We start from the raw sequence: 16,408 nt of genomic DNA on the forward strand, positions 1-16,408 counted from the left end.
TTGTGATCCACACAGGAAAGGCTTTGACATAGTCAATAAAGCAGAAATAGATGTTTTTCTGGAACTCTCTTGCTTTTTCCATGATCCAGTGGATGTTGGCAATTTGATCTCTGGTTCCTCTGCCTTTTCTAAAACCCACTTGAACATCACTGTAAACAGGAGACCCCCAAATCTAGTCCTCCAACTCGTTCTTCAAGTTACAAACGTGTATATCGTATGTAACTGCCTGCAGTTTAGAAGCTGGCTACCTGGCTGTCTCTGTGATATCTGAACCCAGTGTGTCCGAGGGGAGCCTCCTCCCTCCCCCACCAGTGTGATCCAAATCACGTGGAGGTCCTGTCATCAGTCACTCAAGCTGGAGCCCTCCACCCTTCTGAGGCTCTCTTCCCTCTTGCCCGTCCCCATCATCCACTGATCGCTAAATCTTGTTTATTCTGCACCTCCGCGCTTCGGGCAAATACTCTTGACCTTCTTACTTCTCCCCATCCTCACTGTCAACACCTTGAAGCCAGGCCACCATCATTTCTGTCCTAGACTCTGGCAAAGCCCTTTCAACCCCACCCACCTTAGTCCCTCCTCTGCACTCCAGCCTCTCAAATCTCTCTCAAATGAAAATCTGGTTTCAGTGGCTTCCTGTCACCTACAGCAGGAGTCAGCCAATGACTGCACACGGTAAAAAAAAAGAAAAAACCTGGCCCTTAACCTGCTTTGGTAAAAGTTTTATTAGATCACAGCCATGCCCTTTTAAGAAATTTTACATATTGTTCATGACTGTCTTTGGCCAAGGGTGGCTCTGCCAGATGAGTTAACTGTCATGTGTCACAGAGCAACAGAGCAAGTTGTTAGCAGTGTGGAACCAGGATTAGTGGAATATAGTGGGGCAACCTGAAGGTCTGCGGCTCCCTATGGGGGGGAAGGGGGAAAGCATTTGGGATCCCCATTTGGTAGCCTTGGGAAGTCCAAACAGAATTGTGTGTGTCCTGGTCAGAGATTTTGTTTATCCCTAAATCTCAGTGACCATGATCTATCACCACATAATTAGAGATGCTGTGATTTGAATTTATCACCAAACATGGCTCTGCTCTGTTGCTATTGGACTAGTACCATATTGCAGTGTGAGCGTGGAGATTATTGTATAAATTATTCTCACTCACATAATCATCGTGATTTTAATTACTGTGTAATCTTAGCTAATTACTGTTGTATGTATCATTTGCTTTGGTACCGATTTAACACAACTGCTTTTCGCTTGGCTAAAAGGCAGCATTACGACTTTTCCTTTTTCAGGGAAAAAATGTGCTTTCTGTAAACATTTGCAGTCCCATACTCTTGGCTTGTGGTTCTTCGCTTAAAAGCAATAAATTTAGACACCACCATCCTCCTTTGATCAGCCCCCATTGATTTTTATGTAGGATAAGGCTGGCTTGAATTAGTAAAAAGGTCTAAATTATAGGGTATTGTTTTAAAATAAAGTTGTATTACTCTCAAGGAAGTGCACTTACTCTACTGCAGAAGTGGGGCCAAGGCTGGGTCACGTGAGACCTGCTTAAATGATTAGATAAGACTCGTTTGTAATTAGTTCATTAATTATGTAAATGTGAATGGAGGATACTTGGCATTGAAAACAGCTTGTTCTCAAAGTAGGTTAAGCACTGACTGCTAATCTTATTTCAATAGCACATTTATTTACTGGTCTCTGCGTTCTTAGAACCAGAGCTCAGGATCACTTTAATCCATCCTGAATGTACTTAACGAATGAGTCTCTCATGAAAATGGTTTTATGTCTTCCTGGGACAAAAGAGTGCTTTTCAGTTTTATCAGTATTAAGAAGATTAGCAGGTAAGATGCGGAAATGTTCGATGCGAACATACCGTGGACCCAAGGCCTGAGCAAGTGAGGAGCAGGAGGAGTCTGTGTCTGTCCGGGGTTCCCGCTTGGCGCCAGCATCACTCTTGGACAGGCTTCCGTGGGAAGGAGGGGTGTTTTCTGTCTAGAGCGCTAGCTCTTTGGTAGATCTGCGAATCCTTCAGGAATTTTGAGGCTCACCTAAGTTAGATGCAAGTTGGTGTAAAACCGTTTGGCTTGATCATTGACTGTTCAGAACGTTCTTGTAGAATCTGTGGTTCTCTGAGCTAAGCTTTCATTAAGTCAGCTTATGCAAACATACATACGGAAAACTGTGTCTGTATGAAATTTTCAAAACTTGGTCATACCTTAATAATTACTACCCACATCAAAACCAGCCCATGGCTAGCGCCCCAACACCTTCCAGTATCCATTGCAGTCATGACCTCCTCCTTACTCAAGGACGACCACCACCCTCACTTCTGTTCTGTGTTAGATTCTGTTTTTAGATAGGGCTATTGTTTGAACCCTCTGATGCCTCTATGTTTAAATGTAGCTTTTCTGTTTTTTCTGAGGCGGTTTTCTCTCGTAGAAGCTGGACGATCACATCTGATCTGCTAAAATCAGACTTCTACTCCTTTTACTCAGTAAATACTTCTTCCTTGGTGTCTGAGCCCAGGAGGACACGAAGGGTCATTCAAACTTCCCTCTCCTCATAGGCTGGTCAACTCCTTCCCCTCTAGAGTATCAGCTTCTTGAACACAAGGGTCCTTCCCCTCAGTGTCAGCAGGAGCTGGCATCGTGGCATTCTACAGAAGGTTCTGAATGGCAAGGAGGAGGGGTGGATGGACAGATAACTTCCATTCACTTCCATTCACTTATGACGACTGGGTGCTGTGAACAGTCAGAGACTGTGGTCACTGCCATTGTATGGTGCTCAGCAGAGGTAGTGCCTGTGCCTGGAGACCAAAAGAAAGCGTTGTGAATTCACTTAGCTGTGTTGAACCCAAGTGGACTCTCGGATCCAACTTGATCACTTTTCACACCCCGTGTGTTCTTTCAGGACACCTCAGAGGTTGTGTCTGAAGGGAAGGCTGAGGTTTGAGAGCCGGTGCTCTCCTGTCTCAGACTGTGACCCAGGAGGCTCTCTGCGTCTCCGTCTCTCCAGAAAGGGAACGTGGTTCCAGCTCCCTCTCAGTTCTGAAGGGGATGAAGTTTTGGAGAAACAAGACCAGGCTTTGGGTTGGGTTTCAACATAGGAAGAGTTCCCTCTAGATTGTGCTCTGGAAGTTGGTTTTGAATCTTTTGGTTTTAAGCCCAGAGAAGCGGCTTTGACTGACCCGTAAGTGGGGCTACCGGGGTCTGAATGAACCTGCCAGATGAGGCAGATGAGGCCTTTTGTCCCTTGTTTCTTCATTCTCATCCTTCTGTTCCTCCAGTCTTTCATTCTTCCCATTCCACGAACTTCCCTTGATGGACTGTTCTAGATCCTGGGAATTCACAGAAGAAAAACAGAGTCGAGTTCAGAATTAACAGTCTTGTTGAGAGTTGTAAACAAGTAAGCAAGCGATTACCGGATGGAGGACAGGAAAACACAGGGGCTCTGAGGACCAGAGGAGACCCCAGCCCAGCCTGGGAGGTAGGCACAGATTTCTGGAGGCGGCTGTACTTGGGCTGAACATTGAAAGTCAGGCAGAAATATTTGCTTTTTGTTTTTTTTTAATTGATAATAGAGTCACCAGTAAAGTATCCCTTCCTATCCCCCTACCCACCCCCTCCTTTCTGTCTTTCTTCTCTTTTAAACAGTGAAGGTGACTGGGCACTGTCAACTCTGCTAGCCTGTACCTTAATTTGATAATTTTTTTATTATTGATTTTATTTCTATCTTTACCTTCCTCTCGACTTCTATCTATATCGAAACACATATTTTATCCTCAGCACTATGAAAGTAAGTTGCAAACATCATGCCAGTTCTCCTGAAAACAATTTCCCATCTTTGTCCCACCAGAGAGGGGCTTTCCAAACTGCTGCACCATTTTCACCACTAAGAAAATTGAACAGGCGTCTGCCTGCAGTGCGGGAGACCCGGGTTCGATCCCTGGGTCGGGAAGATCCCCTGGAGAAGGAAATGGCAGCCCACTCCAGTATTCTTGCCTGGAGAATCCCATGGACTGAGGAGCCTGGTGGGCTGCAGTCCATGGGGTCACAAAGAGTCGGACACGACTGAGTGACTTTACTTAACTTACTTACTTACAATATCCTCCAAGAGCCCAACATTTATATTAACCCAGTTGTTCTGAAGTTGTATCACTATACTTGAATTTTTCTTAAATTTATTTATTTGGCTGCCCCGGGTTTTAGTTGCCACATGTGAACCCTTGGTTGGAGCATGTGGGATCTAGTTTCCTGATGAGGGATCAAACCCGGGCTCTCTGCACTGGGAGCATGGAGTCTTAGCCACGGCACCACCAGGGAAGTCCCCTCACTGTAGTGTTTTAAAAAGAAGGCTCCTGTTAAGGACACTTATTGTATTATGTTGTTTTGTTTCTTCGGGTGTCTCTCTTTTTTTAACAAAATTGAAAAACAGACTTTATATTTTAGAGAAGGTTTAGACTTAAAGAAAAATTGAGCTGAAAGAACAGAGCACCCGTATCTACCCCTTCCCTGTCTTTCTACCCTCAATTTCCCCTCTTGTTAACATCTTCCATTAGTCTTTTTTTTTTTTTGGTGGCGCCACATAGCATGTGGGATCTTAGTTCCTTGACCAGGAATTGAACCCACGTCCCCTACAGTGGACACACAGAGTCTTAACTGCCAGGGAAGTCCCAGCCTTTAGTCTGTTTTAAACCAGAATGATTCCCCTACTGCCCCATTCCCATTGAAACAGACTATTTTTTTGTAGAGAGTCAAGCCTGATTCTGATGGCAGCTCAGTTCAAAGCTCCTAGGTTCCAGTACCTGGCTGGCCAGTAAGAACATGCAGGTGAGACGTGGCAGATTCTGTCCACTGGCAGGAGATACACAAGCAGGTGTCCACTGAGGGCAGTTCACCAGCTCGGTTTTTTTAAGTGTCAAGGACTCAGCACCTCCTTAAGATCAGAGAAAACGGCAAGCACAGCTTAAGCATTGTCTTGTCTCATAAAAACATTCTACATAAGGAATATAGTGTATTTACAGAATCTACTTCCTGACTCAAGTCTCTCCACCTTCAGGCCTCTCTGCAGCTGATTCCACATCTCTTCTGCTTGCTGTCAAGGTCTCCTTCAGTGTCCCACACCCACGGCATCCTCCCTGCTGCTTCTTGTTCAGTCGCTCAGTCGTGTCCAACTCTTTGCGACCCCATGGACTGTAGCACGCCAGGCTTCCCTGTCCTTCACCATCTCCCAGAGCTTGCTCAGATTCATGTCCATCAAGTCAGTGATGCCATCCAACCATCACATCCTCTGTCGTCCCCTTTTCCTCCTGCCCTCAGTCTTTCCCAGCATCAGGGTCTTTTCAAATGAGTCAGCTCTTCGCATTAGGTGGCCAAAGTATTGGAGTTTCAGCTTCAGCATCAGTCCTTCCAGTGAATATTCAGGTTTGCTTTCCTTTAAGATGGACTGGTTCGATCTCCTTGCTGTCCAGGGGACTCTCAAGAGTCTTCTCCAGCACCACAATTCAAAGGCATCAATTCTTCGGGCTCACCCTTTTTTTTCTCAATCTTCCCTTTCAGCCGAGGGGCTTTCTAAGCCTTGGTGCCTCTGCCTATGAAATGTAGACACCAGCCCTTGCTGGTCCAGGGTTCTACAGAAACCAGTGAACAAGGTACTAGCTGGTAGGAGGGACTTTCTTCTCCTTGGAGTGTCTTCCTCAGCATCACCCCCACCCCTAGATCCTACCCTCTTCTGAAAGCCTGACTGCACCCCACCTCCAGAAAGGCTGTGCTCTCCAGCCCCGGGCCCTCCCTGTCGCTTGCCAGCCTCCCATAGCATTTCCAGTCCACGGTTCACGGTGTTCGTGGAGCTTCTTGCACTGCTGACCCTTCTTCACAGGTTGATGTAGCATCCTTCAGTGTGCCTCTGAAAGGCTAAGGCAGCCCATCTTCTCCTGTGACGAGCTTAGCTGAATGTCATATAGAGTCGGTCAGATCGAGGTGGGCACCTTGGCTCTGCCCCTTCCTCTCCATTTGCCTCTCTGACCCTCAGTTTCCCGCTCTGTGAAATGGAACAGTCAACAGTAACAAACAGTAGGGCAGAGCAGTCAGGACCCGTGTTCCCAAAGCTGGATTCAAATCCACATTCTCCCATTTACTCTGTGACAACTTGCTCATCCTTCTGAAGCCCATTTGTGAAATGGAAGGTTATTAGTAGCTGACTTAGAGGGCTGTCATGGAGAGAAAATCGAATAACGTCTGCAAAGCCTAAAGGCACAACATACTCCTGTGATGCAGAATTCCCATGCACACTGTAGGGGCCTAATAAATGTGCCGAGTTTCCTGCCATGTCAGGCACAGTCTGAGCGCCGTGCCAGCTTCTCTCACAGACCATCAGTTTCTATGTGGGACTCAATCATGGAACCTTCAGGCCCTCTTCAAAGGACATCTGGTTTCCCATCCAGGCCTCACTGTTAAAGAACATCAATACATTTTTAATTTCCTCTTTAATTTCAGGGTGTGAATGAAGAATGGGGGTGACAGTATATCTCTGGGGATGATTCATGGGGTCATTAAATCTGCATCGAGTTTCCTGTAGCTACTGCTGGCCCAGGCTCTGCTCCGCCTCAGACCTGGAGAGTCTGGTTTTTGCTGTGTGATTGTTCTAACACCAGGGAAGCCAGCGTCTCCCTGGCTTGGGCCTCAGGATGTTTCAGTCACTCTGTCTCAGTGGATTTTGAACAGTGCACGTGTGTAGATATGAGTTCAGCTGCTTGCGGTTTCCTCCTGGCTTTCTATGCCCAGGGCGAGTGCTGTTGTGAAGGGCAGAGCAAGGGTGTCAGATCTGGCCAACCCTGCTTCAGATCCCAGCTCTGCCACTGAGCAGTGTGAACCTTGAGCAGGTGGCTTCTCCCCGGTGAGCCTCAGTTTCCTCATCCGCAAGGTGGGCTGATCATCCAGATCCTGACGAGATGAAAGGACATGCCTGTTTATTCTTCACCCAGTGTTCTTGGTGCATCTCCTCCGTGGTTGGCACCATAGGAGAAACGAGGGCGCTGCGGTCACAGCATGGCCTGGCAGGGGAAGATGTGGCCTGAACCAGACCCATGTGCCAGCAGCTGGCTTGCTCTGAGGCTGAACAGACCTGAGTAGCCTCACACCTTTCCTGTGCTGCTCAGAGCGGGCTTGGACATAGGAATTGCTTATTCTTTTTTAAAATAAATGCATCTATTTATGTGGCTGTGTCAGGTCTGAGCTGAAGCTCATGGGTTGGGTCGTGCCGGATCTTTTGTTGTGATGCACGGGCTTCAAAGCTTCACAGCTCGTGGAATCTTCATTCCCCACCCAGGGATCGAACCCCATCTCCTGCATTGCAGGGTGGATTCTTAGCTGCTGGAGCACCAGGGAAGTCCCAGGAATTGCTTATTCTTGAACATCTGCCCTCAATCCAGGGCCTTCTATAGCCCTGATGGGAGGGGCCATTAACTGAAAAGCAGTCATGAGGATCTTAGGCATGTATTCACGAGTAGTCATGTTTTGAAATGAATAAGAAATGTATGCAAGTTCAGTTGCACCAGGGCCCACCTCCCATGAAGAGCTGGGGGCAGGCAGAGGCGTCTGTGGGCCTTGCTCAGCGGTACCAACTGTCTCGGTGATGTCCATCATCTCTGAGGCTCATCAGGGTCACGGTGCCCACCCTCACAGCCAGGCTTCACAGGGTACATGGCAAGGGAGGGACAGAGCCAAGATCTGAACCCACACATCTGCTTCCCAAAGCCTGGATTCTTAGCCTCCCAGGTTACAAAGTGTAGAAATTCCAGCATTTTTGCATGATCGTATCCTGATTTTTCTAATAAGCCTTCATAAATTTGAGTCACCAATACTTACAGGAAAAGAAGTAAAAAGGAATCCAAACTGGAAAAGAAGAAGTGAAACTGTCAATGTTTGCAGATGGCATGATACTATACGTGGAAAATCCTACAGACACTACCAGAAAGCTACTAGACTTTATCAATGAATTCAGTAAACTTGCAGGGTACAAAATTAACACCCAGAAATCTCTTGCATTCCTATACACTAACAACGAAAGAGCAGAAAGAGAAATTAAGGGAACAGTCCCATTTACCATCACATCAAAAAGAATGAAGTACCTAGCAATGAACCTGCCTAAGGAGACAGAAGCCCTCTACTCTGAAAACTGTGACATGCTGATGAAACACGTGGAAAGACAGAGCATGTTCTTAGACTGGAAGAGTCAATATTGTCAAAATGACTGTACTGCCCAAGGCAGTCTACAGACTCACTGCAGTCCCTATCAGACTACCAGTCCATTTGTCACAGAACTAGAGCAAAAAACATTTAAATTTATATGGAAACACAAAAAGACCTCAGCCAACCAAAGAAGTCTTGAGAAAGACAGATGGAATTGGATGAATCAGACTCCAACCTCAGATGATACTACAAAGCTCCAGTGTTCACATATATGGTTTTGTTCATCAGTGCACTTAATTGACATTCGTAAGATACCTACTGTGCGCCCATACTTAGCACTTCCTATGGGCCGGAGTACCACCACATCACTCATTCACTCAGCATATGTCTTCTGAACACCTACTGTGTGCTAGGACCCCGTTCTAGGCATTCTGAACACCTACTGGGTGCTAGGACCCCGTTCTAGGCTTTCTGAACACCTACTGGGTGCTAGGACCCCGTTCTAGGCATTCTGGTAGTGAACACAACAGACAGAAACACATATCCTCTGGTATTTCTTATTTCTGCATCAATGCCAGGTTGGCCTGGTTTCCTCCCGTCACACAGCTGAAGAGACTGAGGCCTAGAGAAGCTAGGCGACTGTCCCCAGGCCAGCGGTGGCAGACCAAACGAGACTCCAAGGGACAGATGTTGCCTGGGCAAGGCGATGTCAGAGAGACAGTGTCAGGCCTGTGTCACAGTAGAGTCCAGAGGAAGTTCCCAGAGAAGGGTGCTGCCTGCCGTGGGGTTGGACCCCATCTCTGCCACTCCCAATGGTGTGTGCTTGCCGTGGCCACTCCGCCTCACTGTGCCCGGAGCCACAACCCCTACCCCCAGGGTGGCCCTCGAGGTTATAATGGACATGGCAGTCAGCTCCATGCAGGCAGGTGGCCCATCTGCTTGTTCTGACCTGTATCCATGTGCAGAGCATCTGGCACATATTAGGTGCTTGGCCAGGGGCAACTGTTACGGGCCCAGCCTCGCCCCCATGCGGCTGGATGCCCAGGAGCCTACCTCCTTATCACCCTGGTATGTGAGAAGCCTCTTCCTCTTTGGACAGACGGAGGGGCAGGTGCAGAAGTTCCCACCATGTTTCTGGAGTCCCTTCTTAGAGACCACAGTGCCTGGCCCAGCTCGTGTCCACACCCATCTCCCAGCAGCTCAGAGCACCTCCTATCCATCACCTCTCGCCCTGGCCAAAGCTGGGAGGCAGGGACAGTGACATCTTGGTTAGCCACCATCCATCCATCATGCGATGCCAGTGGAAGGGAGTTCCATCTGAGCTGAGTTATCCCCAGGAGGACAGCTGGGGGAAAATAGGTCTTCCCAGGGTGTGTCCAAAGCATCCAGAGCCAGGGCAGGAACAGAGAGTATCACCCCGCCCTGGGCAGCAGAGCTAGGCCTCTCACCCTGACATCTGCCAGAGGGCGTCTGAATTCAGGTCAGTTCTGCGATCCCCACACAGAAAGGAGGGAACACAACACACTTCTCCCTTGAGTGGCAGCGCAGACAGGAAGTAGAGCGGCAGAGACGGGGTGGATTTCTGCATGGTAAACCCAGGAGGCAGCACTCAGTCAAGACCAGGCGTCTTTCCTTCTCCTGCCGCCCCTCCCCACCTCCCCCCCGCCCTCCTCCCTCTACCCTCACTCGGACTCCTTGCCCTGCCCCCACCCCACCCCCCACCCCTGCCCAAGTCTACACTACTGGGCCTGTGTTCTAGTTTGAAGCCCACCAGTTGAGGCTCTGGAGGCACCAGCCAGACCATTCCAGAAGGTGGGACCCCACCCATCCCAGCCCCATCACACCGACCCTTGGGCCCCTGGGCTGAGCTCTGAGATCAGCATCTAGTGACAGCCAGGTGGCCTTATGGGGACATTTTGACTTGCCCACCTTCTGAAAGATGCTGTTCCTTGTGGGCCTCAGGGAAGGTGGGTGGGTCTCCGCTGGTCTGGCTGAGCCACGGGGACTTGGCTCCTGCCTGGAGAGTCTTGTGTCTTCTGGGCTCCGACACCAGCACGCACAGGCTGCAACCTCGAGGGCTCCTGAGCTGCCCACAGCTTCGCATGCCCCCGGCCTGTCCCAGGTTTTGGTCAAAGGTGAGGAGGGCCAGTCCTAAGCCGCCAGCACACCCCGCATCTGCGACCCTCCCCCCTGTCCTTTGGCCTTGCCCTCAGCACCCCCTGGCTGCACCGCCCCCGTCGCCACCTGTCTCTTCCTCTCCGTCGTCCTGTCCATTCTCAGTTCACCTTCTCTCCTCTCGGTCGTGCCTCTACTTCTCCCCACTTCTCTCTGCCCCTCCTCCACTTGCTCATCCTCCCTTCCTCCCCTTCCCCGGAGACTTGATTTCGGAGGTAGACTTGACTCAGTCCGACAACACTTACTGAGCATCTGCTGTGTGCTGGGCGCCGGGCCAAGTCAGGGTGCAGAAGTGACTCGGCAGGGGCTTGACAGCCTGGGCTGGAGAGCTGGGCTCCCCCTCCTCCTCCTCTCCCCTGCCCTTCCCCCTCCCTCCTCCTGTAGCTTCTCTTCTCTTCCCTCCCCATCCTGGCCTCTGCAGCCAGCGCTCTCAAGGGGAGCTGGGGCCAGTGGGATGGCGCAGTCCCAGGAGATTCAGCGACAGGTGCCCCAGGTGCTGCCATCCCCACGTGGCAGGCGGCAGTGGAGACCGAGTGCCCAGGACACATTCATCACTTGAGCCTGCCTCCCTTCAGAGCCAGGACAGGACGGAAATGACTTTTGTCAGCTCTGCAGCAGCCCACTGCCCCTGGCAGCTCCAAGCTGTTTATTAAAAAAAAGAGAGAGAGAGAAAGGGATATGAATGTGCCACCTTGCCGTGTATGAGGGGAGCGACTCCAAAGGGATGATGTTGACAAACAGCCCTTCAGGTAATCACACCGCAGCGCTCCAGCTCCCTTCCTGGCCCGAGTCCAGCTGTGACAGAGACGGAAGGTGACGGGCAAGAAAGGGAAGGGAGCAGCTGCTCTGGGCAGACGGTGTGGCTTTTGTTGGAACCTTTCCCAGGGGCGATGAGATGCCGGGTCTCCTGCCCACGCATTGTCCTGTCCGTCCTCCTGGGACATCACGTGAGGCTTTCATGGAGCACCTTGGGGCAGGGGAGGGGGGGGGGTTGGGTGAGGCTCCAGAGAGCCAGAGGTTATCAGTAGTAATCGTAATGAGCACTAACGGCTAGTTGTTGATGATTAATAGCCATTGGTTATTGATTATTAATCACTCAGCATAATTGTTAAGCATTATTTGACGAGCCGGGTGCCAGGCACTAGGCCCAGGGCTGGTTCCACGATTCCAGCCTTTCTGTGTGGGTGTCGACTCCTCTGCAGTCATTCTCGCGGGGGCAGAGCCACGACCAGGGACCTGCATCAACATCCCATCCCCCCACCTCAGGCTGAGCCCTGGCCCCGTCCCCCGCGCCCACACTGGCGCCGTCCCCCGCGCCCACACTGGCCCCGGGCCCACACTGACGATTCACGCCCCTTTTTGCTTTTTTTTTCACTCTACAATATTGTATTGGTTTTGCCCCACACAACAACTTTGCTGGTGGGTGAGAAGGAGGGGGTCTGTCTTACAGGGAGGACAAATAGATTTTGTTAAAGGACCGGTTGATGGACTCCAGTCTCTGGCTTTTAAGGCCCGCCCTTCACTGTACAGTCTGTGATTTGGCCTCACTGCCAAGATTCCCACTTTCCAAAGGCAGAGCGGTGTTGGCTGCAGCTGCGAAATGCCTCTGCCTGGCAGTCCCAGAATAGAAGGCGTCTGTCCTCTCTCCTGTGTAGTGTTGGTTTCAAGTTGATTTCATGTAAATTTTTCCCTTTTGAAGGAACTTTTTTTTTTCTTTCCCCTGCCCACCCTCCTCCCATGAAACAGTTGGGAGCCTTATAGCACCTCATTCAGAGGCGTTCAGGTCACTGGCTCTCCGGAGCTCTGCTCGGTGGGGTTGTCCTCTGGGCTTGACCCTAAATAAGAAAATAACCTCCCACAGGTCCCCCCTTGAGTCTTCAAGAAGCAAATTACCTATTTCCCAGCAGGCTGTGGGATGGTAGGTCCTTCATGTCATGTGGGATGCGTCCTCCGTCTAAGTCATCCCTCAGAGCTGCAGTTTTAATCTGCTCAAACGCATTTAGCTGGGTTTAATTATAGACAGAAATTGCATTTCAGAAAGCAACGAGAAATCGCTTGTGTCTGGAGTTTGCGCATTAGAGCACGTGGTTGGTTGGAGAGCGTGGCGGGGACGGGAACGCGTTTCCAAAGCGAAGCAGAATTAGCGCCCGCGCTCCAGGCCTGATGGCACAGATAGTAGGGCTGGCACAGTGTGCGCTGACTGCGCTTCTCTTCTTGGCGCAGGACCCACGAGGAGGCCGGCGATGGGGCCCGGGACGTCCGCAGCAGGACCTCGGGGGACAAGGCCGCGTCCCCGCTCTCCCGCCGCCGGGGAACGTATGGCCACTTCGGGGATGGCGAAGAGTGCGGCGTCCAGAGAAAGACCCCCGAGAGGCCGGGGGCACCGCCCTCCCCGTCTTCCCGGAGTGGAGACGCGTCCCCACTACCGCGGGACAAGCTGCCCAGCCCGTCGGCCGCCCTGTCGGAGTTCGTGGAAGGGCTCCGGAGGCAGAGAGCGCAGAGAGGCCGGGGGTCGCCGCTCGGCCTGGAGGACTGGCCCACGCTCCCCATCTACCAGACCACCGGGGCGTCCACGCTGAGGAGGGCTCGGGCGGGCAGCGACGAGGGCGCCCTGGCACTGAGAGCCGGCGCCGGCTCAGCCCTGGATGCGTCAGCCGGGCTCCCGCGGTCCACCAGCCTCAAGTGCATCTCCTCTCAGAGCGTGGGGAGCCCCAGCCCGCCCCCCGAGAAGCTGAAGACCCGCTTCAGCTCCTGCGAGTCCCTCCTGGAGTCGGGGCCCAGCTCGCAGAGGACGCCCAGCTCCCCGGCGGCTGCACGCAGGGACCCGCTCTTGTCGCCCACGCTGCGCCCGCGGAGGCGCTGTCTGGAGTCCTCGGTGGACGATGCGGGCTGTCCGGACCTCGGCAAGGAGCCTCTCGTCTTCCAGAACCGCCAGTTCGCCCACCTGATGGGGGACCCCCTGGGCAGCGACCCGTTCAGCTGGAAGGTCCCAAGCCTCAACTACGAACGCAAGACCAAAGTGGATTTCGATGACTTCCTGCCGGCCATCCGGAAGCCCGAGACGCCCACGTCCTTGGCCCGAGCGGCCAAAGATGGGCGAGACAGTTCACAGCATTCGAGCGTCCGCTTTGAGACGGAAGAGGCCGACCGGGGCTTTGTCTCCGGGATCGGCACCGTTTTGAAAAGGAGTCCGGAGTCCAGGGAGGACCTTGCTCACCTCTCCGACTCGTCCTCCTCCTCCAGCTCCATCATGTCCTTCAAAAGCGCCGACAGCGTCAAGAGTCGGCCGAGTGCCCCCCGGCTGGAGGGCGACGGCGGCGAGCGGGCGTCCCCCGAGAACAGAGAGCCGGGCACAGGGAGGAAAGAGGAGGCCGTGGAGAGCATCATGAGGAAGTACCTGCGGAAGTAGGAGCCCGCTCAGGTAACATCGACAGGCGCCGGCCTCCGGGGGGGTGAAACCGGGAGGTCCTCCCAGCCTGACAGCCTGGACGCACCCAGGTGCTGCCACTGTCTGTAAAGGTGTGACTCATTTCTCTAGAGAGGAGGGGTTTTAGAGACTTTCAGGGAAGTACTGTGTTACTATTTATGCAAATAATGTGTTGCTGATAAAGGCACAACTTAGAAGCCCTCCCTAGGAGCCATTGGTTTCTTTGCTCTTTAAAATACGGATAGGAAGCCTGAAGGTCAGGTGGGGTGGGGCGGGCGGATGCTGTAAGGTGGTCCCCGGCTCCTACAGCCTCCCCACCCTTGACTTGTCCTCTCCCCAGTGCCCCGTACACCTGGCGCTGCGGGAGGCGTGAAGGCGTCTGTCCACAGTCGGGGGTAGAGCCAGGCTGGGAGGTGGGGAGAGGCCTTGGCACAAGCGTGTAAAGAGAGACAGGCCTGAGAGGGGGCAGGGGGCGGGGGGCGGGGGGGGGGGGGGGGGGCAAGTGCAGAGATCGCGGTCTGCACCTGATCCGGGCACTCGCAGCAGCGGCAGGGAGACGTCCTCACTGCCAGTGGCGGCTCACGCTGGTTGAGTTGGTTTATCAGGTAGTCATTTGGTGCCCACGGTACCCCCGAGACTGTAAGTATGATGCATCCCTGTCCTACAGGTTGGCAGACAGAATCACACAGGCTAAGGCACTTGTGCAGACTCGCCCAGGCAGAACTGGGGTTTGGAACTCCACAGAGTCCGCATTTTTGTTGGTGTCATTTTTTCTTAGGCATATGCTCCGGGCCTGTTTGTGAGTCAGCTCAGAGACACACTAAGGAGCTGGATCTTTAAAGGGGTTGCCTCTATCAAGGGCAAACTGAGGCAGACCTTAGAATCATACATCTCACTGGGGGTTGGAACTCATGGACCAGAGCCTCGCTCTTGGAAAAGGGGGAGAAGACCTCAAGATCAGGGTCACCCAGTGAGCCTGCCACCAGCCCAACCACCCTGACCCCCAGTCCGGAGCTCTTTGCCCCGAGGCCGGGCTGACCCCTCACTGCCCCTCTCAGGACGTGTTTCCGAATTCATGGCTCCCGACTGAAACGGGAAGCCCCATCAGGCCGGCCAGGAGGTAGTAAGCACCTCCTTCCGGGGTCAGACACGATGCCAGCCTACAGCTGGGTTGCCATCTCCAAGTCACTGAACGTTGGAACTGCAGCGGCTGGAGGCTCAGGTGGTCGGGTGGTTCACGTGGTGTTCAACCCACACCTGCCCCCTTCCTGGACCCAAACGAGCCACACGTCCTGCCACTTTGGGAGTCACCCTCAGCCCATCAAAAAGCCATCATGGAGATGGGCTTTGGAGGGTATCGGAGCAAATTAATTTGACCTAACATGGCCTCTCTCTCTGCTCTCAATTACCGAGGAAAGAGCGCATGTTCATTCACATTATTATGCTCTCGGGGACACAGAACTCGGTTTCAAAGGCCAAGTAAAGGGCACACGTCCAGAAGCGGAGCAGCCCTTAGCAGACGTCCTCACAGAACATCTTGTCTCTGCCATTTTTTTTTCTTTTTAAAGCTCAGCTCCCCTTCCCCCCTCCCAGCATGCTCTCTGCGATAACGGGAGCTCCTGCCTAAAACCCTCCTCCACCTTTGACTTGCATGCGGGTGTTGGGAGCTGAGAGTACAGCCCTGTTGCCTGAGACGCAAGTGTGTTGTGGGATTTGGAACCACTTGGCCCCCAGAGCTTAGGTCTTCCCTGTAACAGCCACGTGCTGAGACCTTGCTGAGCATCTGTGTTCTCAGCTGAGAAATGGGAGTAGTGACACCAGCTACGCACAGTAGCACTGTGAGTGGGGTGCGAATGAATAGACCCCAGCCCAGAGCCAGCACCGGTGGCCGAGGTGCATGTCAGGCGCCTGTGCTTGGAAGCAGTGGCCCTTCCGCATCTGCGTTTCGGGTGGCCTCCGCTTGTTTCCCTTCTGCCCCCTCCATGCTCATGCCTCCTGGCATCATTGCTTCTGTAATGCCATCTGGGAATGTGGGCCTCAGGGCTTCGCCCAACAAAACACACTCCTCGGGCTGCAGTTCTCAGCTCTGATCTGCATTTGTTTCCAGCCTCCTGGGACACATTGCCCTTGAAAACTTCCTGATTCCACGACTGTCCGGAGAGAGAGACAAAGACCGGCCAGGCCTCCCTGGGGGCCCCGAGTCCACAGCCAGCGTGGCTGCCCTCGAGAGGCCGGGGGGCCCAGCCACAGCACATCCCGAGGGCGAGGGGCTCCCAGCCTGCTAGGTCTGTACCCAATAAAGCCTTGGCTCCTTGGCGTCTGTGCTGTCTCTCTGTTCTGTGATCACATTACCTGGAACTCTGGGGGGTTGATGGGGTGCAGCTTGAGGTAGTAGGGAACCAACACAGTTTATAGTTTTGGGAGTGCACTGGCGTTTCTCTCCCTCCATTATCTACACACAGTGGCCCTGACGCTCTTCGCTTGGCCAAGTTCAGCTCTCAGGGGTCACCTCCTCCAGGAAGTCTTCCCTGATACATCAAACTCATCAAATTGAAACAGATGCTGTTTCTTCATTCTTCTCTAATTCCCTTGGTTACCTCTGTCCTATTTCCCCTGTCT

General features: G+C 52.5%; 1 protein-coding gene across 1 annotated transcript in view; it reads left to right on the forward strand.

Annotated features, from left to right (window-relative positions):
• Positions 1 to 16,106, forward strand: part of MYO18B (myosin XVIIIB) — a 239,396-nt gene extending 223,290 nt beyond the window's left edge. Inside the window, 2 exon segments of the mRNA XM_052654574.1 lie at positions 12,586 to 13,783; positions 15,897 to 16,106. Coding sequence (XP_052510534.1) covers positions 12,586 to 13,771 — 1,186 coding nt within the window. The 3' untranslated portion in view covers positions 13,772 to 13,783; positions 15,897 to 16,106.
• Positions 16,107 to 16,408: the final 302 nt, after the last annotated feature.

The sequence above is a fragment of the Budorcas taxicolor genome, chromosome 17 (assembly GCF_023091745.1).
Source record: "Budorcas taxicolor isolate Tak-1 chromosome 17, Takin1.1, whole genome shotgun sequence".
Taxonomy (NCBI): Eukaryota; Metazoa; Chordata; class Mammalia; order Artiodactyla; family Bovidae; genus Budorcas; species Budorcas taxicolor.